At 41.3% G+C, this 25,893-nt stretch overlaps 1 protein-coding gene across 1 annotated transcript; it reads left to right on the top strand.

Moving 5' to 3' along the window:
• Nucleotides 1-705: 705 nt before the first annotated feature.
• LOC133953795 (myosin-9-like) lies at nt 706-25,685 on the top strand. The gene is made up of 43 exons (XM_062387894.1): nt 706-839; nt 5,581-5,771; nt 5,944-6,084; nt 6,203-6,359; nt 6,694-6,721; nt 6,944-7,037; nt 7,475-7,495; nt 8,754-8,846; nt 9,348-9,411; nt 9,761-9,859; nt 10,180-10,323; nt 10,877-10,972; nt 11,119-11,195; nt 11,392-11,586; nt 12,880-13,053; nt 13,277-13,450; nt 14,208-14,322; nt 14,647-14,837; nt 15,036-15,157; nt 15,570-15,639; nt 15,752-15,912; nt 16,030-16,138; nt 16,834-16,965; nt 17,174-17,380; nt 17,469-17,606; nt 17,743-17,866; nt 18,019-18,190; nt 18,428-18,640; nt 19,243-19,387; nt 19,473-19,679; nt 19,802-19,906; nt 20,440-20,592; nt 20,744-20,992; nt 21,260-21,472; nt 21,592-21,804; nt 21,939-22,100; nt 22,346-22,474; nt 23,026-23,114; nt 23,247-23,370; nt 23,540-23,748; nt 23,839-23,947; nt 24,110-24,282; nt 24,784-25,685. The coding sequence occupies exons 2-43, from the start codon at nt 5,586-5,588 to the stop codon at nt 24,890-24,892; spliced, it is 5,886 nt and encodes a 1,961-aa protein (XP_062243878.1). The 5' UTR covers nt 706-839; nt 5,581-5,585; the 3' UTR covers nt 24,893-25,685.
• Nucleotides 25,686-25,893: the final 208 nt, after the last annotated feature.

Here is a 25,893-nt window from a genome sequence, read left to right as displayed (position 1 = left end):
ATATTGTAAATGCTGCCTTCAGGGACACATGTAGAGCCTGGAAAAAAGCTCTAAGAGACTTTCCTGACTGATTACTCCATGTAAAAGCGACGTTGGGTCAACAGCTCATTCTTGATGTTTTGTGTTCAAATCTTTCAAATTATAGATGTAATAAATATAAATTAATCAAGGCACTCTCACTATGGAAAAAATGTTAAAGCTTTTATTGCAGTGGCTCATGCATGACACATATTTTGTCAGGCATGACAATAATAACAAAATTAAGAAGAAGAAGAAGAAGAAGAAGAAGAAGGAGAAGTAGAAATATATTTATATATTTTTTTAGTTTTTTAACAATTTGACAAAGTGTTTTACAACTAGCAAAGAATGAAAATAAAACAAGGAACAATAACAGAGAAAAATTAACACTTTTTTGTGTTTATTAAGTAGTAGAAATTGTAGAAGAATATATATTATTATTATTATCAATATCATAATCACTATCATTACTATTGCTATTACAATAACAATTATTACTATATTATTATTATTATTATTTGTTATTATTTCTGTGTAGGACCTTTATGTTTGATTCAGAAGAGCCTGCTGCCTGGTTTTTACGTTTAGCCCCTGAACGCATCGCAAAGCGGAGGGGGCGGGGCCTCGGTCTCACCTGTGAAAAAATAAAAGCGGGCGGATGATAGGCGGCGGAGGTTCACACCTCAGAACCAAGACGAGCAGCTGCTGGACCGTATGACGGACTCCCTCCGCCGGACACTGAACAGTCAACACAGCGGAGCAGACCACGGACACAGGAAGTAGACCCCAGCTCACCCGCAGTGCCTGCAGCTGACAACCAGGTGAATCCGCTGTTTTTATTACATGTCTACAGGTAACGGTACAATGTCAACAAACAACCACCGAGCACTCAACGTTGGTTAAAGTTGAGTCTAAAAAGTGAGTTGAGAGGAGAATGTTTAGATTGTTACACCTGGACAGATGTTCTCATCAGAGAGAGAGAGAGAGAGAGAGGGGCCATTTAAACCTGAGCGTGTTCACTCCTCACTGCATCGTCTGCGAATAGTCTCCCACTTCTATTTCCTGTCAGGCGTTCACACAAGATGTGTCACCCTTCAACCACCTGTTGGACATCTGCTAAAGAGCAGAGCTACTGTCTCTGTGATGCTCACTAGACAAACAGCCTCCAGTGGGACCAGCAACAACACCAGTTCAGAACCAGTATTAACTTCGTTTGAGCTGAACGGCTGCACGAAGACTCTTCTCTACCCTGTGTGTTCATGTGGAGTTTACCTGCAGGGACAGATGTTAAACCTCAGCTTGGAGGACAGGCTGCATATATTTACGGGGACATATTAACATGGTGGTGGTTCAGCAGCTCAGCAGGAAAAACAGGCCCAACCTGTGCTATGAAAATGTCACTTTTTGTCCCAGCCACTCACCATTTAGACCTCAGCTCGTGTTGAACTAGTTTGGATCCTCCCGTGCAAATTGTCTGCATTGTTTGTCGAGCGGTTTGTATGAGGTGAGCTTTCTCTTCCTCTTAATACAATCTGCACACACCCTGCTCATTGTGTGTCTGGGTGTGTGTGTGTGTGTGTGTACCCTGAGGATACATTATTGTTGTGCATTCTCTGAGGAGGATTTGTCTACTCAACACAATCTTTCGAAAGACATATTTCAACTCAAAGGTTTGAAAATAGTTTGGTGATAGGAGCGACGTCTTCCTCTTTTTGTTAAGCTCGGAAATCGAACGTTGCTGCATCTCTAGAAAGAGAACATAACACCCTCCCTCCGGTCCCTGTGTATATGCAAGTACAACATTTTAAATATGTTGACTTATCTGCCTATTTCAAATATTCGGTGACCTTCCTGCCACGCCCCACCCTGAACGTTTAAGAAATCAAACATCTTCTCCCTCGCTGCTCTACAGTCTGGTTAATCCCTGGTGTCTGTGGCACAACAATGTCCATGTCCTTTATCTTTATCTCATTACTTCACCCCAGCAGCTCCGTATCAGCAGGGCGGGCTGCAGATGGCAGGGCTTGGGCTCTCTCCGTTAGGTAAGAGCCATGGAAGGCCGAATAAAGCTGGGATTGACTGGCAGCCAAGAACAGGAGAGCAGGAGAGTGGACATGCTGGATATAAGCGTGAAGGATAAGATGGAGGAATTTAGATGGGTGCAGACAATAGGACTGAACCTGCAGTGAAAACTCAGTCTAGAAGGTGGATGAGGGTTGACAAGGTAAGGAGATCTGGGAGGATTCTGTCTCCAGACGTGGTTGAACTAGTCTTTACATGTTGGTTGAAATCCTCGTGGAAACACACGCCTCCTTAAGATTACATTTTTCATCCTGATGTCAGCTGGGTTCTGACTGGATGTGATGTATGTTCTACTGCTTGTTTTGAATTCTTGTTATTTGCTCTGGATTCAAGGGAGAGTGGACGTAGAAGTCGTTTTGTCATTTTGAACCACAGTGTCAAAATGTGCAGAGTCTGTGCAACTTCCTGAGGAAGTTTGCCCATTGGTTAACTCCTAGCAGTGAAGCCCCATGCATGTGAATGTCACAAGTTTTCTATGTGGCCTTAGCGTGTCATTGTTTTTAGTGGTTTTGGCTTATTAATGCTGCGTTCACGCCCTCATTAAAAATGTGATGAATGCTCGATGCTCTTCCTCGTTCCTGACACGCAGGGAAGCTTCAGATTTCTTCACTCTGCAGGATTTCAGTGCGGCATGATGAAACTGGCAGACGTCGGTGTGTCTGTCCTCCCTCCTCCCCCACGGATCTTCAAGAGTCTGAGCTCATAATGAACTTAGAAGAGACACTGATGACACCTTGTGCACTAATCCCTTTTATCCCTTGCTCTATAAACACCACACACACACCCACAAAAGGAAGCAGCTGCTCTATCTAGACAAACATTTAAATAAACATATATATATATATATTATTTCCCCCTCTGTTATAAAGTACCTGGGCGGTATGAGGATAGAGGGTGGGTACAGCTCACAGTCACAAGATACTTGAAATAAAAATAAATAAAGAGGTCAATAAAACTCATTTGTCACATATGAATCCTTTAGGACTGAAGGTTATGTTTTGTAAGTTTGTTTGTTAGCAGGGTTACCCACCTGATTAACTTTTTTCATTCATGTTTGTGAAGGGCAGGTCCCTAAAAAGAACCCATTTGACATTTTAGGATCTGTATGAGAAACATGACCTGTTTAGGAATAGGAAGTAGGATTTTATGTGTGGTTTCATAAGGGGACTAGGCCTTGGTGGAGGTATGCACTCTGCTGACATTCTAGTTCCGGTTTTGTGTTAAGTGGAATGTATGCAGCTCATTGCTTGTTGTCTTTAAATGTACAGTGCGTCTTTAATATTCAGTATTAAAAGCTTTCATATCAGTCGCTCAGTTTATTCAGAGAGCCACCTACAGCCCCCTCTATTCCCTCAGTCTAGTGATTCCTAACCTGGAGGTCAAGAAGAAGAAACAATTCTCGTATACATATTGCCTTTTTTTGTAAAGATCATAGATAATCAGACAATCCATTGAGGGAGCCCAATTAATTAGTTTGAGTTTAAGTGGAAACAATAGACAAGGAGTCAAAAGCAAAGGCTGCTTTGTTTAAAAGATTCAAAAGCTCAAATGATTTGGAGCCACTGCCTTAGTTTGATCAGATAGGATTTAAAAGGTTCAGGGAATAACATCCTTTCCCACATCGACTTCTTCAATATCATTTGAAGACTGTTTTCATTCAACCATAATGATGTTGAAACCTGTAATTGTTTTATTTAAGATGCTGTTGAATCCAGGTGGTGGACATATTTCTCTGAGGACATGTTCCACTCATTCTGATGAGGCATTGAGTCTTTCTCCAGTGTGTGGTTGGGAAATAAGGGCATTTCTCTCTCTGCCCAGACTTGCCCCAAACATTCCTCCACTGCAAAGACTCCCATCAACCTTTTATCAGGACTCTTACTTTACACAAACAGAAGCTGCATATGCATACAACCGCCCTCTTCATCCTAAAGTAGAATATGTAATGGCTGCATGTTTGGAAATTGGTGATGTTATAGAAGGATTGACGATGAACGGTGGGAGATTGAGGCTGGAATCTGTGGAATTCTGTATAATGAATTAGTGAGGAAGGAATGTGGACCGCGCGGGGAATAAAGGAGTGGACAGGTAGAAGAAGAAGAAGAAGAGATGGAGTGGTGTATACTGTAGCGCTCAGGTGAAAAGTGACTTAATTATTTTGTCTGCCTGTGTTGAGCCAGGGGTCATAAACACAGGCATGGATTGAAAATATAACAACTTTTTGGGGTTATAGGATTTTTCCCTGTGATCATAAAGTAACATGAGGATTGTTAAAGTGATAGAAAATAATTACATTTTTTCGGTGAACTATCCCTTTAGAGCATCAGTGCAGTCAGGTACATGGGTCATAGGAAAATAATTTGCATGATGCTCAAAGTGATACAGTAGATCATCAGGTGAGATATGTTGCAGAGGGAATGTGCCCAAACCCGTGCTTTACCTCGCGTTACCTCTTTACGGTGCATTACATTTCATTACCTTGAAAAGTTCAGTGTGTGTCAGTGTGTGTCAGTGTGTGTCAGTGTGTGTCAGTGTGTGTCCATAGTTAGAATATTGACGTTAAACTCCATGTCGGTTCCTTATTCAGCCTAAATTGACACTCACTCTCTCGCACATTAACTGAAAGTTGTAAATAGTATTCTGTCTCCCTTCTCTATGTTAATCGTAGACTGGATATAAAGATGGACGACATGACTGCTGCCCCAACAGATTAGCCAAAGTGCCCTGATCACCCCCTGGTGACTGGCTGCAGTATTGGTCATAAATCACGCCTCCTCCATGTTAGTGGATTGGATGGGTGGTAGGAAATATGGGCTGAGGAGTTTGCCCTCCAGGAGTCGAAATGTAGGAGAGTGATATTTTCAGTCTCCTCAAGTTGAGAAATTGTTCACGGGAGTTATTTTTTCACATGTAGATACAGAGTCAAAGACACTAGTGAGTACTGGGTGCTGGTGAATTTATTTGTCGTCTTCTTCTAAATACCCAAATCCTGATTCTTGCCCAAGAATACAATTATTTTTTTGTAAGAATAAGATGTACCATATGTTTCGGTAACTCCTTCAGCAGTGAGTCGTGGACACTTGAACTTATCATGGGGCTGTTTTCACATCTGTGTTTGTTGCACCATCTCAATTCGCAGTTTACAGTTCACCAAATGAATCAGGGCACTTTATGTCAATCACTTTTAGGAATCTGCATTAGTTGAGAGGGATGGAAGAATGCAAATATTTTTAAGGATTATTAAATTAAGCCTTTGTATTATTATTATTATTATTGTTGCTGATGATGAATTGTTGGTGAAGTGCATAAATAACTGTTACTAACAAATTGGTAGATAATGTGAATCAGAGATGTGCGTGACATGCCCTGATGACCTGTTATCAAATAATTTTCTCTTCAATCACGAATATTAATGTATAAAGTTCTTGAAAGGTTTTTAAATCCTATCAGCTAGTTAATGTTTCTCTTTCTCACCTACAGCTACCATGACGGACGCAGACCAATTCCTGTATGGGGACCGCAGCGGGGTAAACAATCCGATGGCCCAGGCTGACTGGGCCACCAAGAAGCTGGTGTGGGTCCCCTCTGAGAAGCTGGGCTTCGAGGTGGGCTCTGTCAAAGAGGAGCATGGAGATGAGTGTGTGGTGGAGCTCGCTGACTCTGGCAAGAAGGTGAAACAGCTAAATTTCTCTTGAATCAAAACTTGTTCACATGGTAGCCTTATGATTTAAAAAAGTTGTTGTTGTTGCAACACAGTGCTTCAAGTACTTAAAACAAGCAACAATCAGTGTTTCCTTGATCAAAGTGATTTTCTGACATGCGCCTTGTTCCTGTAAATCTCAGGTGAAGGTCAACAAGGACGACATTCAGAAGATGAACCCACCCAAGTACAACAAGGTGGAGGATATGGCCGAGCTCACCTGCCTGAATGAGGCCTCTGTGCTGCACAACCTCAAGGAGAGATACTACTCTGGACTCATCTATGTGAGTCTGGGTGGATGCATGTGTTTGTGTGGCTGCACTAAGAATGGGCATTTGCATTCAAAACAGAAAGAAGATGTTTGCCTCCTCCCTGACATTAACTGTCTTCTGTCTCCCCCAGACGTACTCTGGACTCTTCTGTGTGGTGATCAACCCGTACAAGTACTTGCCCATCTACAGCGACGAAATAGTGAATATGTACAAGGGCAAGAAGAGACACGAGATGCCCCCGCACATCTATGCCATCACAGACACCGCCTACAGGAGCATGATGCAGGGTACCTCAGACCTTTTTTGTGTTTGGCTGTCATAGACAATGTATGCTAAGACAGAGTTTCTATATGTTAATTTTTTAAATGGTGTTAAGTTGCACGTAAATTTTCAAACTTTTTTTGGGGGGGGGACCCAACAGTCCACAAATTTGTGAACAAATAAATATTGTAATTTTTGAGCTACTGGATCCAGTTATTTCGTACGTAACGTAATAGTATAAATAGCAGTTAATTGACAAATTCTTACAATACTACCAATTTTACTAAAAACTGAGCTTCACTTCATTTCATCTTTGGTCCTGATTAATACTTTTCTTTTCTTTTCCTCTTTCTCCAACAGATCGTGAGGACCAATCCATCCTTTGCACGTAGGTCACTTCTGTTTTCTTTCCCAGAAACAAGGTCTTGAAAAACATGCCGTTATTTCTCCAGCTAAATATTTTTTTCCCCAAGATATGTCAATATGAATACAATTTGTAATGCCCAATTAGGGTTAATGTTGCCCCTGCCCCAACGTTTAACATAATATCTCTTTTTAATAAATATTTCATCCTACTGATTGATGCAACTATTGTCTTATTTTTTTACAGTGGGGAGTCTGGAGCAGGAAAAACGGAAAACACGAAGAAAGTCATTCAGTATCTCGCCCATGTTGCCTCATCCGTCAAATCTAAGAAAGAACAGGTGAGTGAAGTCCGGCAGTTTTTTTATTTTATTCTTTATTTTCTGAGAGTCCACAGATCAAGACGGAACCGTCACTCGGTTTCCTCTCCTGAATCTCCTGCTCTCTCCTGCCTCCCTGTTCCTCTCTTGTTTGTAGATTTCCATGATTGTCCGTCTCTGTAATGGTTTGTGTCTGAGCGAGCTGTGAGGCGACTACTAAACATTCCTTTCTCAGGCCTCAACGTGTGCTCGACGTGTCTGACTCACCTCTTCACAGATGATTAAAATTGAAGCAGAGCACAGATCTGTGTGTGTGTTTCTCAAGATTTAAAGTTTCATTAATCATTCTCATTGATTCATAAGATGACAGGAGGTGTTACTCTGCAGCAATGTTTAATTTGTGCTGACATTGGTATCAAATGTGTTTATGTTTGTCTTTTCTTTCACCTCTTCTCCAGGCTAACGCAGTGTTATCACACGTGAGTTCATCTCTCTGACTCCATACTCATGGTTTCTCGACTCTACTAACAGAAAAGGTTTTATTGTCCTTATCTGGGTGCTTAAGGCAATGCATCAAATGACTGGAATAGTCCTTCAAAGGAAAAGTCTGTCTTGAGAAAATATGCTTATTCACCTTCTTGCTGGGAGCGGGATGAGAAGATTGAAACCACCCTCATGTTTGTGCCGTGTATAATGTTTCTGACTGTAAGCTTAGCTTAGCATAAACACTTGAAATGGAGGAAAACACTAGCCTGTGTGAATCCAAAGTGGATTCTGGTTCTCTGAAATGTAATGATTAACAAAATGTGTTAAATCCAAGCAAACATGAAAGTGGAAGAAATAGGTCCTCACATACGTTCTCGTAAATCTGCAGCATGTTCGTGTTTCCCTATGTTTCCAGGCTATGTTAACTAATCTGGCTTCATATATATATATATATATATATATACACTGTGCAGAGGTGAGAATAGTGTCAATCTTTTCATCTCCTGGCAAGAAAGTAAATAAATGCATTTCCTAAAACAAAAAATAAAGAAAAGACAACTGTTAAATTGATTTCTTTTTGTTTTAGATATGAGTTGGATAAATTATTTTAAAATGAAAAACACCACATTAAACAAAGTGGGATCATAGAATAATGGAGGCATTTGCTGTGAATAGAAGTAGTACAGTAAAGCAGTAACCTTATCTGAGGTTGGACTCGCCTGTTCATAGTTCTAGTCAGAAAAAGATTAAAGGACCCACTTACCCTTCAGCTATGGGTTCTTTCTCCTCAATCTGGTCAGACTTGATTTTTGTCATTGTTATGTAGAACTATGCGTACGTGTGGAGTGTTACAGTGCACTCCTGCATTTCCTTTGGGGGATCTTGGCTAACCTTCCTGTGTGCTGCTTGTGTCCTCTTGTTTGTGCATGCATGGACAGGGATGGTCCTACAGGGGGTTTGTGCCTGAGTAGGCTTGCTCTGCTGCGGGAATGTGTGTTGGAATGTGCAGGATTCTGTGTGTGTGTGGCTGACTGAGAAACGATAGTTACCCCTGAGGTAATTCTTTTTAATCCGCAGACTGAATTGTATTTGATAAGCTCATGGAATTGATTTTGTATGCCTGTGCTTGCTGATGAAAGATTTGCAGCGCTGCAAGAAACTGCATGATTTGAAAGTTGTGCTTTGCAGAGTCATGACAAAGGACTATTAGAGTCTTTAGTTTGCTGCTCTGATTTGTTTCCTTTCCATCAGGGGGAACTGGAGAAACAGCTGCTGCAAGCAAACCCCATCCTAGAGGCCTTCGGCAACGCAAAGACCGTCAAGAACGACAACTCGTCAAGATTTGTAAGAACGACTTCAAGCCCCTGATCTTTGTTTCAAGTCGTGCATAAAAAAAGAATACGTCAATTTAGTAAATTGCATTTTTAAGTGAAGTCTTACAATAAATAATATACATATAAAAACTAGAACGGTACTCAGTAGCGCGCTAATATCCACCATGGACCAACAGTCCCATTAAATTCAATTAAACTGGACCTAACTCTTATAAATATTAGTCCCCTTAATATGCCTATTTTTCCAAGGATCCATCAGTTATTCTTGGGAAGGTCTTCGAAAATGTAAAAATGCAAAAGATCACACTAACATTGTGATGCACTTTCTGGTCTGGATCTGTACCAAAATTTGATGTATTCTTTCTTGATCCTTGTCTCATCGAGTAAGTTTCATGGAAAGTTTTTTCGAAAGGGACTGTAAGAATTGATTGAGAAACTGGATTTTAAGGGTCGACCCTACAAAAGTTTATGTTTAGTGCTGCCTATCAACATGTCTTAATTTCTTTTTCAGGGAAAATTCATCAGGATCAACTTTGATGTCAATGGATATATTGTTGGGGCCAACATTGAAACTTGTATCCTTTTTCTAGAATATTCCTTTTTGAACTTTTTCTTTCTGGGTTGCTAGATTGCAGATATCAACGTCCCTCCATTATGTTTACTGTCATTTACTTCATTTGACTCTGTAAATAAAGAGTATTTACCATGTAACCATGATATGAACTGATATTTTAAAAGTGAAAGAAGAATAGTTTCAAACACTCCCGATGTATAAAGTTATGTAGTAGTTGATTGGGCCTTGTGTTTCATATAACCAAAGAAATACCACAAATTAGTTGCGACACAGACAATCAAGGGACCTCCTCACTGCACTTTAAACATGTTGTTCCATTTGCATTTGTGTCCTTGACTAAATGTTGTCAGATCTGCTGGAGAAGTCTCGAGCCATCAGACAAGCTAAAGAGGAGAGGAGCTTCCATATCTTCTACTACATGTTGTCAGGAGCAGGGGAGAAGCTGCGCAGTGAGCACTCAAACTTGTTCTCTTACAATGTCAACACATTAAAATGAGCTTTGTGACAGACTAGTTCAAGAGCCGCCACACGTATGAAACAGGAATCCATGAGAAACTTGTAGAAGTGCATGTGAAATAACTGATTGGGCTGATATGACTGAGGTTCCCTTTTCTCTGTTCAGTTACTATAGTGGCTGCTGCTAAACACCGCCCTCAGGACTCCTGTTTTTAAATGATCTAGAGCTGAACAGTCTCTTCTGATTGTGAGGCCCAAGTTAATTTGACAAAAATATTATTAAAACGATTGTCTGGTGTGATCCTCTCTCCAGCTGAGTTGTGTCTGGAGGATTACAGCAAGTACCGTTTCATGTCGAATGGAAACGTGACGATTCCAGGACAGCAGGACAAAGACCTGTTCACTGAGACCATGGACGCCTTTCAGATCATGAGCATCCCAGAGGAGGAAAGAACTGGTAACTGTCACCTCCCTCCCTCTTTTTTTTAACATAAGTAACAATTTACTTTCGCTGTCATTTAAAGGTTCCCTGTGACACCTAGTGGTGCTTTAGAGCTATTATCACTTGTTTTTGTTCCTGTTTTTTTGATCTCCTGAATATAAATGATACACACATGTCAATGTATGACACAATACACTTTTCTGCCAATGGCTTAATGCCACACTGATCACCATGTCAAAGTGAAGAGTTGACCATACTTCCATGGCCACTGGCGTTGCACACTCGTTCTGCTCACACGTACGTGCCCAATGGTCAATTCATACCGTTCGTTTGGTTGGATATATTGTACAGACAGCAAGGTCACCAGTTTTGGGCTGCACGTGGACGCCCTCATATGGGTTCATGTGTACCCTAGCTTGCAGACATGGGTAGATGAGGTCATGTCACAAGAACCATAGTTGACCCCAGAGGCCATGGAGACTATGCATTTGCCTCAACATGTAAAGATGCATCATCTTGGGTCCGGGGGCAGAGAAGAAGACACTGACCTCTTATGTTTGTTGGTCAGGTCTGTTGAAGGTGGTGTCGGCTGTGTTGCAGTTGGGGAACATGAGCTTCAAGAAGGAGCGTCACTCTGACCAGGCGTCCATGCCTGACGACACAGGTAAACACATTTACACAGACACACACTCATCAACTTCTTTTCCTCTCTGCGTTGCTCTTTGTCTCACCCCATCTGCAAAACCCTCCTTATTCAATCATCTCCCTCTTGTGCATCCTCCATTGTGACCACAATGTTTTACCTTCCAGCTGCCCAGAAAGTGTGTCACCTGCTGGGCGTCAATGTGACAGACTTCACACGAGCGATCCTGAACCCCAGAATCAAGGTCCGTACACTATTCAATACACAAAGGGTTATTTAGGTGTTGTCTTGACATTGAAAGATCGTTTTCAAACTTTTGTTTCAACCTGGTGTTTAGTTTGTTTCTTGATCCAAAATAAACAAGGAATATGTAATCAGCCCTTTACGGGCAATGGTCAATTTAGTATTACAGTATGACACCGGCATATGTCTTTCTCCAGGTTGGCAGGGACTACGTGCAGAAGGCCCAGACTCAGGAGCAGGCTGAGTTTGCTGTCGAGGCTCTGGCCAAAGCATCTTACGAGAGGATGTTCCGCTGGCTGGTGATGAGAATAAACAAAGCCCTGGACAAGACCAAGAGACAGGGAGCCTCCTTCATTGGCATCCTGGACATTGCTGGATTTGAGATCTTTGAGGTACAGTGTTCACTATTTGACCCTACTGGTTATGAGTTATAACTGTGGTTCTATGATCATAGCTGGAGGCATCAAGTGGGGCTGTTTTGGCTCAGACACTGTCTCTATGTGTTTGTACCAGAAAAGATGGAGTCTTTTTAACGCTGCTTTTACAATCTCCTTCAATTTATTTAAATCATTGTGCATTTTTTGGTCCGACAAATAATTGTATCCATATTGAGGAAAAACAATTCTGAAATTTCAAGAATAAAATTGGACTTTATGAGACTTAAGTCAGAATAAAATAAAGAAAAGGTTAAATGAACCCCTAACCCCTACTTATGATAATGTGATTCTAAAGAGCCATGAGATTAGGTATTTAGCTATTTGTGAAACCAATACGAAAGAATAACATGATATTCCACTTTCTTCATTTTAATGCATGTGACGGACTGATTTTCTCATATTCCCCCTCTACCATGACATGGAGCCCTTAAATTTACTTTTATTTAATAATTTTAAAACTTTACTTTCTTAATATTCAACTTGTTTCTTGTAATATTATAAGTTTGTTCTTGTAAAATTACAACTTCATTCTCAATCTCTTATATGGCCCTAATACTTCTTCATAGTTAGTAAAATCCATAATTGACACACTCAAATGTTTCCAGAAGCTTTTTAGCTTTTTGGGTGTAAATATACTGTATTCAAAAACGTCCGTGTAATGACAGTGTAATATGGATTTGGGGTACACAGAGTTCACTTAGACTTGTAAGAAACCCTCTAATGCATAGCAGGTCGAACCTGATGAACAGGAAGGGACCGTGACATCCAAGTCTGCAGCCCCGCCTCTCTGCAGACATAATGGTCTCCCGTGTCTACTCCCCTCCCTCACTTAACCCTCACCTAAGTTTTTACACTTCACTTTACAACATGGAGGAGCAATAACGACAACAATGATAATAATGTCAAGAAGATTGAGCTGCTCTCTTCTTTTAAACGTCTCTTGAATACAAGCCCATTTTAGCTGCCTTGCCCATCTCTGTGACTGCACACTTAACTACAGAAGTGAATAAACATACTTGTCCCTGAACAACCAGGTAGTCTTATTTTGATTACCTGATATTGTGTATATGGTGACATTTATTAGGCAAATTGAAGATAATTGTATGTATACTTATTTTACAACTACAACCAAATTATTGTCATTACTGAATAGATAAAAATGCCAATTGCATAAAAAAATGACAGTGGAAAATCATTATTTTGGTCTAACCGTGCAAAAAACTTAGTTTTTCTAATTCTCTCCGACAGTTGAACTCGTTTGAGCAGCTGTGCATCAACTACACCAATGAGAAGCTGCAGCAGCTCTTCAACCACACCATGTTCATCCTGGAGCAGGAGGAGTACCAGAGGGAGGGCATCGAGTGGAGCTTCATAGACTTTGGTCTCGACCTGCAGCCGTGCATAGACCTCATCGAAAGACATGTAAGATGTCCCCTGTTATTGTTCCTCCTCAAGGCTGATACAAATAACCCATCTGTCATTACACTTCAGAATTAAAAACTTTCTGCAGAAGTCACTTGTTTTCTGCAGAAAATAGTTGTGAAACACAAGCTGAGGCATGAACCTGCACATGGATCCTGTTAAACTGCAAACTAGCATATGTGTCACGCGTCCTCCTGTTTGTTTTTTCTGCCGATGCTCACAGGCCGGTCCTCCAGGCATCCTGGCTCTGCTGGATGAAGAGTGTTGGTTCCCCAAAGCTACAGACAAGTCGTTTGTGGAGAAGGTGGTTCAGGAGCAGGGAAAGCACCCCAAGTTCCAGAAACCCAAGAAACTCAAGGACGATGCTGATTTCTGCGTCATGCACTATGCTGGAAAGGTAACTGAAGATAACTTCTTATAAAAAAATATTTCTTGCAAAAAATCACACACATTGAACATGAATATATACACTTTGATACAATCATCCACCTGCCCAAAACACTAGGGTGAGACACTTCCTTCATCCCTGGTGTGAGGGCTCTTAAAAGATTATCTGATATTAATCTCTCCGGCCATTTGCACCAACTAGTCTCATGCGTGGTCTCACGCCATGTCAGGTGCAAGTTCTTGTTCTAAGGTTAACCTCATAGTGACACAGTGGCACCATGGCTTAAGTCTTTTTGTCACTTAGACCAGTTGTAAATATCACGTCTGGTCAGGAGAAGATGTAAAGTCAAAGAAGATGTTTTACTTGCATAAAAGCATTTTAAAAAGCAAACTACAGTTTATATGTGTAAGTAGTGTGATCTGCAAGAACAATTTAATAAGCTGTTTATTTGAGCATCTGTGCTTTAACTTGTATTGATAACTGTCGTAAATCTTGTGCATTTCACTCTAATGTAGTGTTAAATAGATTAATAAGGGTAGACCTTTAAAATGGCACAAAAGGGAAATACTCTGTGGTATTGAGTATTAGTACTCTGTTACTTTTCACCACTAGATGGCGGAAAGGTAATGACATACTTATAGCTAAACAAACACAATATTTGGCTCAAACAGGAACTTATTTTCCAATGACATGGCTAACACATGCTGACATACACTGTGCACTATGTCCAGTTCTTCATCATGAACGTGGCTCTCCTCTGCTGCAGGTGGACTACAAAGCAGATGAGTGGCTGCTGAAAAACATGGATCCCCTGAATGAGTGTGTTGCCTCTTTGCTCAACCAGTCTACTGACAAGTTTACTGCTGATCTATGGAGAGACAGTAAGTGTTGTACCCTCATTTTCAGGTATCACACTGTTTGAGAATGTCACCAAATAAAAGAAAATGTTGAATTTCTTAGTTCTAAATGATTTAAAAAAGTATCTATTAAATCAAGTCTGCTAACTCCGTACGGACGGTGTACACAAATTTAACTAGATGTAGATCTAATTTTATTGCTAAGAAAATATCAATACTAGATCGAACATACTGTGATTATGTTCTACTTGTTTGACATGGAGATATGTTTATTTGAGAAACTAAGACCGACTTCTTTCATAAAACACATGGTTAAGACGCAATTTTTCTTTTTGTGTGTCCCCACAGTGGACCGTATTGTCGGCCTGGATAAAGTGGCAGGAATGTCAGACTCCATTCATGGGGCGTCAAAAGCCCGTAAGGGCATGTTCCGCACTGTGGGCCAACTGTACAAGGAGCAGCTGGGTAACCTGATGACCACACTCAGAAACACCAACCCTAACTTTGTGCGCTGCATCATCCCCAACCACGAGAAGAAGGTACTGAGGACGACACTCACTAATCAATAAAGTGTCGGGTTCTACTGTGACGCAAAATTCAATTTGATGAACTAATAATGTCTGCGGCACAAAATTAACTGTATTAAAGAAAAAAATGTTAACATACACCAATAAAACAATAGGAGACATAACATTAACAGATCTTTTATTGTTGCCTTTGTTTGTTTCTCCCTCTAGGCTGGTAAACTGGAGTCTCACCTGGTTCTGGACCAGCTCAGGTGTAATGGAGTCCTGGAGGGGATTCGCATCTGCAGACAGGGCTTCCCCAACCGCATCGTCTTCCAGGAGTTCAGACAGAGGTAACGAACAGCAGATGTTTTCTTTTTTCTTTTTGCAAAATAGGCAGCTCAGGGTTGCTGATTGACACTGATAGTTAAAAGAGGCACCTGTCCCTTCCTCCAAGGGTATAGATGTCACAACACAAAAAACACATAAGTTTACACAGCATATAGACGGACGCAGCACGACAGCAACTTAGGTCTCATCAGGAAATGTCCCCAAACTTGTTTTTGAAAGAGACTTAAATACACAAAAAGGAATTTCACTTTCAGTTTATATCCCTCTAAGGTAAAACAAAGACATTTACATAACTTATAATAGTGACACATACTGACGCTTGACCCAGGCAAACAAGTATGAACAAAAAAAGTCGGTATACTTTTTGTGGAAAACTACTCCTTTGTTATTTAATTCTGCTCGTCTGTCTCTCAGGTATGAAATTCTCACTCCGAGTGCTATCCCAAAGGGCTTTATGGACGGCAAGCAGGCCTGCGTGCTCATGGTAATAACAGTTTCTCATTTTCAGAAGTGAACAGCTCCTCCTATGAGGGGAAACTTCTTCTCTTTACCTTGTTGGACTCTTCGCTAAGTCACCTCTCTCTTCTCCGTATCAGATTACAGCTTTAGAGCTGGACCCCAATCTGTACCGCATCGGTCAGAGTAAAGTGTTCTTCAGAGCTGGAGTCCTGGCTCACCTGGAGGAGGAGAGAGACATAAAGATCACTGATGTCATCATCAGCTTCCAGGCGTGGTGCAGAGGATATGTGTCCCGCAAGTATGAAAACTCCACTCGCACCAAAAATATTCTTTATCAGTCAACATATGTAAATTCTTTATACTGTACTCTTTTATATTATGTTTAAATGATGTGCTTTGTTTTATTTCTCTCTAGGGGCTTTGCCAAGAGACAGCACCAGCTAACAGCAATGAAAGTTATCCAGAGAAACTGTGTAGCTTATCTCAAACTCCGGAACTGGCAGTGGTGGAGGCTTTTCACTAAGGTAAGAGATGAATGAAGGAAGTTACAGTTTAATTGTATTTCAAGCAGCAGTAGATCCAACCATGCTAGGTCATGGTCATGACTCATGACCATAACAAATCTCAGTAATATACAGCATTTTGATAGATCAATTATTTTGCAAACACAGATAAAAACTCTTCACAACAAAAAGCACATAAATAAGAATTGTGTGTCGGATAATTTGCACACATGCATCCAGGCAGATTTAGGCAGTACTTTTATGATGAATACAAAGGAAAACTATTATGCAACTTAGAAGTATTTTTAATTCTATAATGAATTGCTTGATATTTTATCTTAATTTCTATCTGTAATTCTGGAGCAGGCAGCGGTTACACCTTAAGGCATATATTAGGTTATGGAGACATTTAGTGCTTTCGGTTATGTTTGTAATCATTTGTTACATTTCTGCTCCAAAAGGTGAAACTACGAACAGCAGTTTATTTTAACACAATTGTCCCAGTATGTAGTTCTTTATTTAGATATTGAAAACGTGTTGATCACTTTCCTATTACTGTTATCTAGTGCTCCTGTACAATAATTAGGATGATAAATACATTTTCCTCTGAAACTATTATTTTTACTTTTTTTAGTAGTTTCCTGTGAGAGTGCTATTTCAATCCCACAATCCCTCTGTTTCAGTAATGTTGGATGAACTTTCATTTTTTCCTGTAGGTGAAGCCTCTGCTGCAAGTGACTCGGCAGGAGGAGGAGATGCTGGCCAAAGAAGAAGAGCTGGAGAAGGTGAAGGAGAGAGAACTGAACGCGGAGATGCAGATCAAAGAGTTCGAAGCCAAGCAGCAACAGGTAGGAGCCCGTGTGAGCGTAATCCAGTCTGGTTTTCTAGATTTGTGAAGAAGAACAATTTACTTGCAGGTTTTCTTCCGAGAGTTCTGAGATTGTTGCAGCACTTAAAATCTGTCACTTACACACATCATTATGGTCCATCCATCATTGATGGATTATTCTGATGTTATAATCCATTCTTTCTCTGACTTCGACTCCCCTCTGATAGCTGAGTGCTGAGAAGTTGGCTCTTCAAGAGCAGCTCCAGGCAGAGACTGAGCTGTGTGCCGAGGCTGAGGAGATGAGATCTCGTCTGGCCACCAGGAAGCAGGAACTGGAGGAGATCCTTCATGACCTGGAGTCTCGCCTCGAGGAGGAGGAGGAGAGAGGCAATCAGATGCACACAGAGAGGAAGAAGATGCAGCAGAACATCACGGTCAGTACTCTGGGATGCAGAATGTTATTTTTTATTTTTTTTATCTTGAATGCATTAACAATGCAGATTATTTGGGTTGTTCATCCAGGATCTGGAGCAGCAGCTGGATGAGGAGGAGGCGGCCAGACAGAAGCTTCAGCTGGAGAAGGTCACCATGGAAGCCAAGATGAAGATGATTGAGGAGGAAGTCATGGTGCTGGATGACCAGAACAGCAAACTAAACAAGGTCTTGTACAACACACTAATTTTGAACCAGTGCTTTAGAGTATTTCTGTGAATACCGGAAATATTCAGTGCAGCAGAAACAAATATTTGCACCTGTGAAAACAAATTCAATTTTGCTTGTTTTTATATGACCTCAGGAGAAGAAACTGCTGGAGGACAGGATCTCTGAGTTCACCACTAACATGTCTGAGGAGGAAGAGAAGTCTAAAAGTTTACAGAAACTCAAAAATAAACATGAAGCCATGATCACTGATTTGGAAGGCAAGCATCTGGTTTTCATTATTTCATATTTTTGGATACTGAACAACCAATTACACCAATAAAAAGTATTATGCTCGTATTATACCCTAGCAAGTAATTGCAAATTAAAATATTAAATTCAATGTTTTTTGTTTCTGTATTCTCTCCTGTAGATCGTCTGAGGAAAGAGGAGAAAGTGCGTCAGGAGTTGGAGAAGAACCGTCGTAAACTTGAGGGAGACTCCACGGAGCTCAACGACCAGTTGGCAGACCTGCAGGCTCAGATCGCTGAGCTCCGAGCTCAACTGGCCAAGAAAGAGGAGGAACTGCATGCTGCCCTGGCCAGGTTAGCTTTCTGTTGATTTACCTATAAGGTAACGTTCCAGTGGAAAAGTGTACTTTGAGTGGCAGTAGGCAAACTTTAGAATCAACGAAAATGACCCCCACTGTAGCAAATGTTAACTTTGCATTTTAAAAATCACTTGTTTGGGGACATCATCCCATTTGAATCTCTCCCACCCCAGAACGTTTACCCAAAGTGCCTGTCAGTCTCATTTCCTCCTCTCCCTCTCCTCAACTGCAGGATAGAGGAGGAGGCTGCGGCCAAGAACACAGCCCAGAAGAACATCAGAGAGCTGGAGGCCCAGATCTCGGAGCTACAGGAGGATCTGGAGCTGGAGAGGCAAGCACGCGCCAAGGCTGAGAAACACCGCAGGGACCTGGGAGAGGAGCTGGAGGCTCTCAAGACTGAGCTGGAGGACACGTTGGACTCCACGGCAGCACAACAGGAGCTCAGGTAATCATCAAGCTTATGTAGACATTTTACGTTTTTACAATTTGGAAAAAAAACTAAATGATTAGTTGGCTGAATTTATAGAGGGCCATACTGGATGGCTGTGTATACTACTCCATACAGAGTTAGAAGGCGAGACTGGGACCATGTGGAATAAACATAGACTGTATATAAGATGGGAGACATGGCAGCATAGGTCATAAACTCTGGCTGCTCCATGTTAGTGGAGGGGACAAGGACCAAACTATTACATTTTTCTCTAATGGTTTTGAATGTTCAAATGTTTCTTATGCTCAAATCTTTCTCGGTAAGTTTGGATTTATTTCGATATTTGATCCTACAAAAACATGTTGAACAGTCATGATAGACGGCTGGGATGGACTCATGGTTGGTGGAGCATGTGTATCGGCGGGAAATCGATGCCTCTGCTCCATCCCTCAGTCGTTACTGCACAGACTCATGATGTTATCGGCACAAGTGGAGAAACATTTTCCATCTTTATTTACTATACGTTCTACAAAGACTGAGGGCAACATGCTACATAGATTTTGTTTCTCTTTTTTTCCCCATCTCTTTCTTTATTCGTTGACATTTTCTCCCTCCAGGTCGAAGCGAGAGTCAGAGGTCACCCAACTGAAGAAGACACTGGAGGAAGAGGCAAAGATCCACGAGCAGCAGATGGCCGACATGAGACTTAAGCACAACCAGGCATTTGACGAGCTCAACGAGCAGCTGGAACAGGCCAAAAGGGTTAGTGCTGTGTCAGAATAGAGCAATACCCGAGCTTAACACTGTTCTGAACAGCACCAGTAACATGCCTCACGTGTTCCTGTAGAACAAGGTATCAGTGGAGAAAGCCAAGCAGGCCCTGGAGAGCGAATGGAACGAAGTGCAGATCGAGCTAAAGACTCTGACGCAAGGAAAGGGAGACTCCGAACACCGCCGCAAGAAGGCTGAGTCCCAGGTTCAGGAGCTGCAGGTCAAATTTGCAGAAAGTGAGCGACAGAGGCAGGATCTCGCCAGCAAGCTGACAAAGATACAGGTACTGATCTCTGAGAGGTGGTTCACAGGTGCAGGAGTGTGTGAGCACTTGTGATGGTTTTTAAAATGTGATGTTTGGGATGTTATTTCCCAATTCAATTGTCTTTTTTGTCTGGGGTCTAGTCGGAGCTGGACAATGTTAACTCCGTCCTGAGTGAAGCAGAGGTCAAGAACACCAAATCCAGCAAAGACCTTTCTTCTTTCGAGTCTCAGCTGCAGGACACACAGGTACAAACACAAACGCATCCCCACATGGTGGGCACTAGTGTTGTTACTATTTTCTCTCTATGTACATCTTGTAATAATATCATAAATATATACAAAACACTCTAAGCATGCATTAGTTCAAGAGATGGTTTGTTGTTTCTCTTTTACATTGTAAATAATGGACACACACTATTGTGACACAACTTCGCAGCCTGCTAAATTAACATATTTTTAGAGAAAACTGACAGAGCCAACCAAACCCGAAAGGGTAGACCGCTCAGCCAACATGACTGAACTCAACTACCATTTCAAAATTTGTCTGCAGCTTGGGTGTCCAGGCCCTAATACTTAACACATAATTGACTACATTATTCTGTCAAAACTGAATACAAAAACATACAGAGCTTCTTTTTTTTATTATTTATCATGCACTTTCAATATATTGAGTGTCCATGGAAGATACATCTCTAAGATGCTTCTTAAGGCTTAAGACAGTGGTAAAACTGCTCACAGGAGCTTCTCATGACTCTTCTTTTCTCTTCTCTGAACTCCAGGAGTTGCTCCAAGACGAGACTCGTCAGAAGCTTGCGCTCTCCTCCCAGCTGAGGCAGCTTGAGAGCGAGCAGAACAGCCTGCGGGACATGCTGGAGGAAGAGGAGGAGAGCAAGAAGAACGTGGAGAAGCAGGTCTCCACTCTGCAGGCCCAGGTTGGTCCACAGTGTCATCTTTTAAGTCTTTGGAAAACGTCGGACTTCTTCTTATTGCACATTCGCTTTGATACTTTCCTCAAGGGTCACTTATGCTGCTTAACTTTCCCATATTTCAGCCTTTCTGATTCCTCCTCTTTTATGTCCTTAGTTGGCAGAGATGAAGAAGAAGCTGGAACAGGAGGCTTTGAACCTGGAGAGCACAGAGGAGGGTCGCAAGCGAGTCCAGCGGGAGATGGACACTATGATTCTGCAGCTGGAGGAGAAATCTTCCGCTTACGACAAACTGGATAAGACCAAGACTCGTGTGCAGCAGGAGTTGGATGATCTCCTATTGGACCAGGACCACCTGAGGCAGACCGTCTCAAACTTGGAGAAGAAGCAGAGGAAGTTTGACCAGGTATAATGTCAACCGTGTAGTTTCGTTCATACAAAATGTTGAATATCGTATTTTCTCTTTTTCTATTAACCTTTCTTAACCATGTGAGCCCAGTTTGATGTTTTAAACAATAAGGAGGTCTTGTTGTTTTGTGATCAGATTAAAGTTATATAGTTAAATATATCCCCTCGATTATTAGAAAAATTGATTGTTGCTCATCAAAAATATACATTTTGAAATTTTGATTCTTGACTGCCCTTCCTAATCTAATCCTTGTCCCTCTCTTAGATGCTGGCAGAAGAGAAAACCATTTCTACTCAGTACGCTGAGGAGCGTGACAAGGCCGAAGCTGAGGCCAGGGAGAAGGAAACACGAGCGCTGACGCTGGCCCGTGAGCTGGAGGCTATGACGGACCTGAAGAACGAGTTGGACCGGGCCAATAAGGTTTTCAAAGCTGAGATGGAAGATTTGGTCTCTTCCAAGGATGATGTCGGCAAGAGCGTAAGAGAAAATAAGCAAAAAGCAATTTGGAAAAAAAACTACAGTTGGTTGTTTCTCTATTACTGCCTCTTGTTCTTGCCCGAGAGAAACACTGAATATGTATGATGCATCCTTGTCAGGTTCATGAGCTGGAAAGGTCAAAGCGTGCCATGGAGCAACAACTGGAGGAGATGAAAGTTCAGCTGGAGGAGCTGGAGGATGAGCTGCAGACCACAGAAGATGCCAAACTGCGTCTTGAGGTCAACATGCAGGCTATGAAGGCTCAGTTTGACCGAGACCTGCTGGCCAGAGATGAGCAGGGAGAGGAAAAGAGGAAACAGCTTGTTAAACAGGTAAAGGAGAGGAACCTATACTGTCTGACATGCACTATGAGTTTTCTTTCTTTTTTTCACAAATACTTGAAGGGTTGTAAATATCATTTTCATTGTTTGCTAGAAGCAGTGAATCATGATTTGACTCTGTTCAGGTGCGTGAGATGGAGGTCGAGCTGGAGGAAGAACGTCGGCAGCGTTCTCAGGCGCTCTCATCTAAGAAGAAACTGGAGCTGGACATGGTAGAACTTGAGGTCCAGATCGACACTGCCAACAAGGGTCGTGATGAGGCCCTCAAACAGCTGAAGAAACTCCAGGTAAAATAATCACGTATTGTGCAAATTCAGATCTCAACACCATAAAATGTTACATCCATACATTATTGCCTTAGAAATTGATGCACATCTGTTCTGTATTTGTTTGAATTGAGCTGCAGACAAATAAGGTTGAAAACCTAAACTCTAAATTAATATATTTTATAAATGAAGTCCTACACACACAGATTGAATACCCTTCAGAGTGATGGGTGTCTAACTTCAGTGTGTGCATGTCCACTCTCCAGGCCCTGATGAAAGACCAGATGAGGGAGGTGGAGGAGCTGCGTTTGTCCAGAGATGAAGCCATCAATGGAGCCAAAGAGACTGAGAAGAAGCTCAAGGCCATGGAGGCAGACGCCCTGCACTTCCAAGATGTACGTATGTAACTATGGAAAAAAGCTGGCTGTATTTGTTTAAAGTAAAAGGTAGAAGGTCGGTGTTTGTTACTTCCAATTACGTTCACATATAAAAATGACTATCGTGGAATTGAAATCATTTGACTCAGGAGGAAATTATTTAGGAATGTATTTACAGGTTGCATTGATCCAGCTGATTTTTGATGTATGGCAATCATAGCACATCATTTCCTATTGATATACAATAACAATATGCACTTTATCATTTAACACAAACTACCACAATCCAACACTGCCATCTGGTGTCAAGGTTCCAGGTTGTTTTTCTTGTGATTGATTGAAACAAATGCTGCATTAAAACCAGACAGGTCACAAAACACGTAAAGGGATGATTTATATTTAAAGATATTTGTGTTTATAATGGCATTAGAACACCGCCATTCAAGTTTCTTTTTTGACTTTATCTTAACTTGGCTCAAATTTCCACATATCTCTTTTTTTTTTACTGGAAACCATCCAAACAACATCTGAAGTCTTAATATACAATATGTATCTTCTTCTTCCTCCAGGAAATGGCCACTGCAGAGAGACTCAAGAGACAGGTTCAGACAGAGAGAGATGAGCTCCAGGAAGAGGTTAACAGCAGTAACTCCAAAAAGTAGGAACCAAAAACTTAATGGCATCGATTTGAACTTGCATGCATGGTCGTTTTATGCAGTAAAAGCAAATCCATAAGTTTGTCTCAATATGCAAGTTATCACTTCTCCTCCTCCTCACATGTTGTTGCCAGTTCTCTGCTGGCTGATGAGAAAAGGAGACTGGATGCTCGTATCACCCAGCTGGAGGAGGAGGTGGAGGAAGAGCAGCTCAACACAGAGATGATCAATGACCGTTTGAAGAGAGCCACACTGCAGGTGAGGGCGTGCAGTATCTCATATGTTGAACGACCGCAACATATAAAGGAAGAGGACAATAGAAACTCAATTTTAATCAAAACAAAAACAGAATGAGAACCAAAAATGAGGAAAATGTTAAGAAACAAAACCAGTGTGACTGAGATCACTACTTTCTCTCTGGCAATAGACTGAACAGTTGACCACAGAACTGGCCAGCGAGCGCAGCAACTCTCAGCGGCTGGAGGGGGCTCGCTCCCAGCTCGATCGCCAGAACAAGGAGCAGAAACTGAAGCTGCAGGAGCTTGAGGGAACCATCAAGTCTAAGTATAAATCCTCCATCACCCTCCTGGAGTCCAAGATCGCTCAGCTGGAAGAACAGCTCGACACCGAGTCCAAGTGAGTGTCAGTGTGAAGATCAGTTGTGGACTCTCATAAAACAAATGAATAGGTTTACATTATAGAATTTGCTTTTTCTGCTTGTTCCAGGGAGCGTGGGCAGGCCTGCAGGCTGGTCAGACGGTCGGATAAGAAGCTGAAAGAGGTCTTGCTACAGGTGGAGGATGAGAGGCGCAACACAGATCAATACAAAGACCAGGTAAGCGTTGATGTTAATCCTCCTGTTACTTTTTATTTTAGAGATTGTTAAAGAACAGAAGATGTTTTGTGTGGGTTGATCCTGACTTGAATCCTTCCTGATCCTCTGAATATAAGTTTTGGGAAATTGTCAACCATCACAATGTGAACCCTCTGTCTGCAGGCGGAAAAGACTAACAGCCGCATGCGTCAGCTGAAGCGTCAGCTGGAGGAGGCCGAGGAGGAGGTGACACGAGTCAACGCCAAATGCAGGAGGCTGCAGAGGGAGCTGGAAGAAGCCACGGAGTCGACAGACGTTATGAATCGTGAAGTCAGCACTTTGAAGAGCAGGCTGAGGTAGAGTCTTCAACATTTACTCTTACCTCAAATAAACTAGAGTGGCACTAAGTAGTATAGTTCATACCTCTGGCAAGTCTTCCCAGTCTCACACTCATAGATATCAGTTCCCTAAATGATTCTGTGTGAAATAAGTGGGAAAAGTCAATACTCCCTATCTTGTTATTCTAAATATGCCTGTTGAACATGTGCCTCTTGGTGAGTGGCATTGTTAGAAAAATCTTAAATAATGCCTTAATGGAGTATTGGGTCTTTTACCAACTCACAAAGCAACATTTCAAAAACCTGGAGTTGATACTGAACTTTCTCGAGTTCTCTGCAACAAAACCACAAGTTTGAAGTAAATATAATGGACTATTTTTTTGATTCATTATTTGGGGATAATAATGATCATCATTGAGTGCATGGTCATGATCTTGCTTTGCGGGTTTGTAAATGAAACTCATCCACCCCAGCAGTCTATATTTGGTACTAATGTCCCACACATTGTTTACTTTATAGACGTGGAGATGGAAATTTAAACCCACGTCGTGCCTATTCTCGCACCGGCCTGGAAAGTGACGAGGACGTGGACGTGCTGGCTGAAACAACAGAGAATACAATTGAGTGAGCAGAGGAGCACCAAGAGGGAAATATTGTGACCACATTCAACATGCAGATATAATAAATCAGTAGCCTTGCAACCTGAGAGGATTTATCCTTTTATTTCCCTTAACAGACTTTTTACCAATATTTTCTACACAGGCTTTACCGATAATTTCCAGGTCTTTTCTTCTATATAATGGGTATATTATAAAATGGTGCTCCTCTGACAAGCCCTCTCCTTTGTGCTTGAGGTTTATATGCTGTTACTTGACCATTTCGGGGGAGAAACACTGGTCATTTTATGCTTATTTTGCACACAAATTTGGGTCTTTTTTTTTTATGTGATGCAGTTAGAAAGTGTTTTCACATTTACTAGTGTCGGTAGAAGTCTGTATTGTATGATGTTACTCTCACTGTTATCTTTTCAATGTTCTTACCTCAACCAAAACTGCACAATGCCACACACGAGATTGGAGAATGGTCACCTCTTCACTGCAAATTGGTTGAATCATAGAAATGTTGGTGAAAATGTTAGTACATTTTTATTTTTAACTATAATCTATGATAGTATAGATGATGTGTCCATACTCACTGGTTTTACACTTTGATTGTTGGTGGTGGGTCATAATGTAGTAGCTCTCACTGCACTGTATTTTTTGTACTGTGCTTTGCTTTGCTATCGGCACATTAGCCTGTGAATGTTAAATCCAATACGATATCCTAACACTGTATTATCAAAGAAATGACAACATATTGATGCCAATATTTTAAGGCTATTCTGTATTTTATCAAATGCCTTAATAAAATAAATTGAAAAACCATTAAATGAATCAAACCTCATTTCTTTTGTAGATAATCTCAATCTTAACAGTTATAGGCTTGAAGGAGAGGTTTGCGTTTTTTTGAAAGTCTGTCTTGTATCAATACTCACGTTGAATTAACTTAGTAATTCCTCCTGTCCTCATTGGCTGTTAAAAGTTCCCTGTGTGATTTTACTCTGAAGTAATCCGAGACAACACTACAAAT

Source organism: Platichthys flesus, chromosome 5, assembly GCF_949316205.1.
Source record: "Platichthys flesus chromosome 5, fPlaFle2.1, whole genome shotgun sequence".
NCBI classification, from domain to species: Eukaryota; Metazoa; Chordata; class Actinopteri; order Pleuronectiformes; family Pleuronectidae; genus Platichthys; species Platichthys flesus.
The sequence above is the reverse complement of the archived record's forward strand: the minus strand, read 5'-3'. Positions and strand labels throughout refer to the sequence as shown.

Coding starts and splice junctions, on each gene's coding strand:
- LOC133953795 (XM_062387894.1), top strand. CDS start 5,586: ATGACGGACGCAGACCAATTCCTGTATGGGGACCGCAGCGGGGTAAAC. Junction 15,913..16,029: donor AGAGGATATGTGTCCCGCAA/GTATGAAAACTC, acceptor ATTTCTCTCTAG/GGGCTTTGCCAAGAGACAGC. Junction 20,993..21,259: donor AGCAGAGGAAGTTTGACCAG/GTATAATGTCAA, acceptor TCCCTCTCTTAG/ATGCTGGCAGAAGAGAAAAC.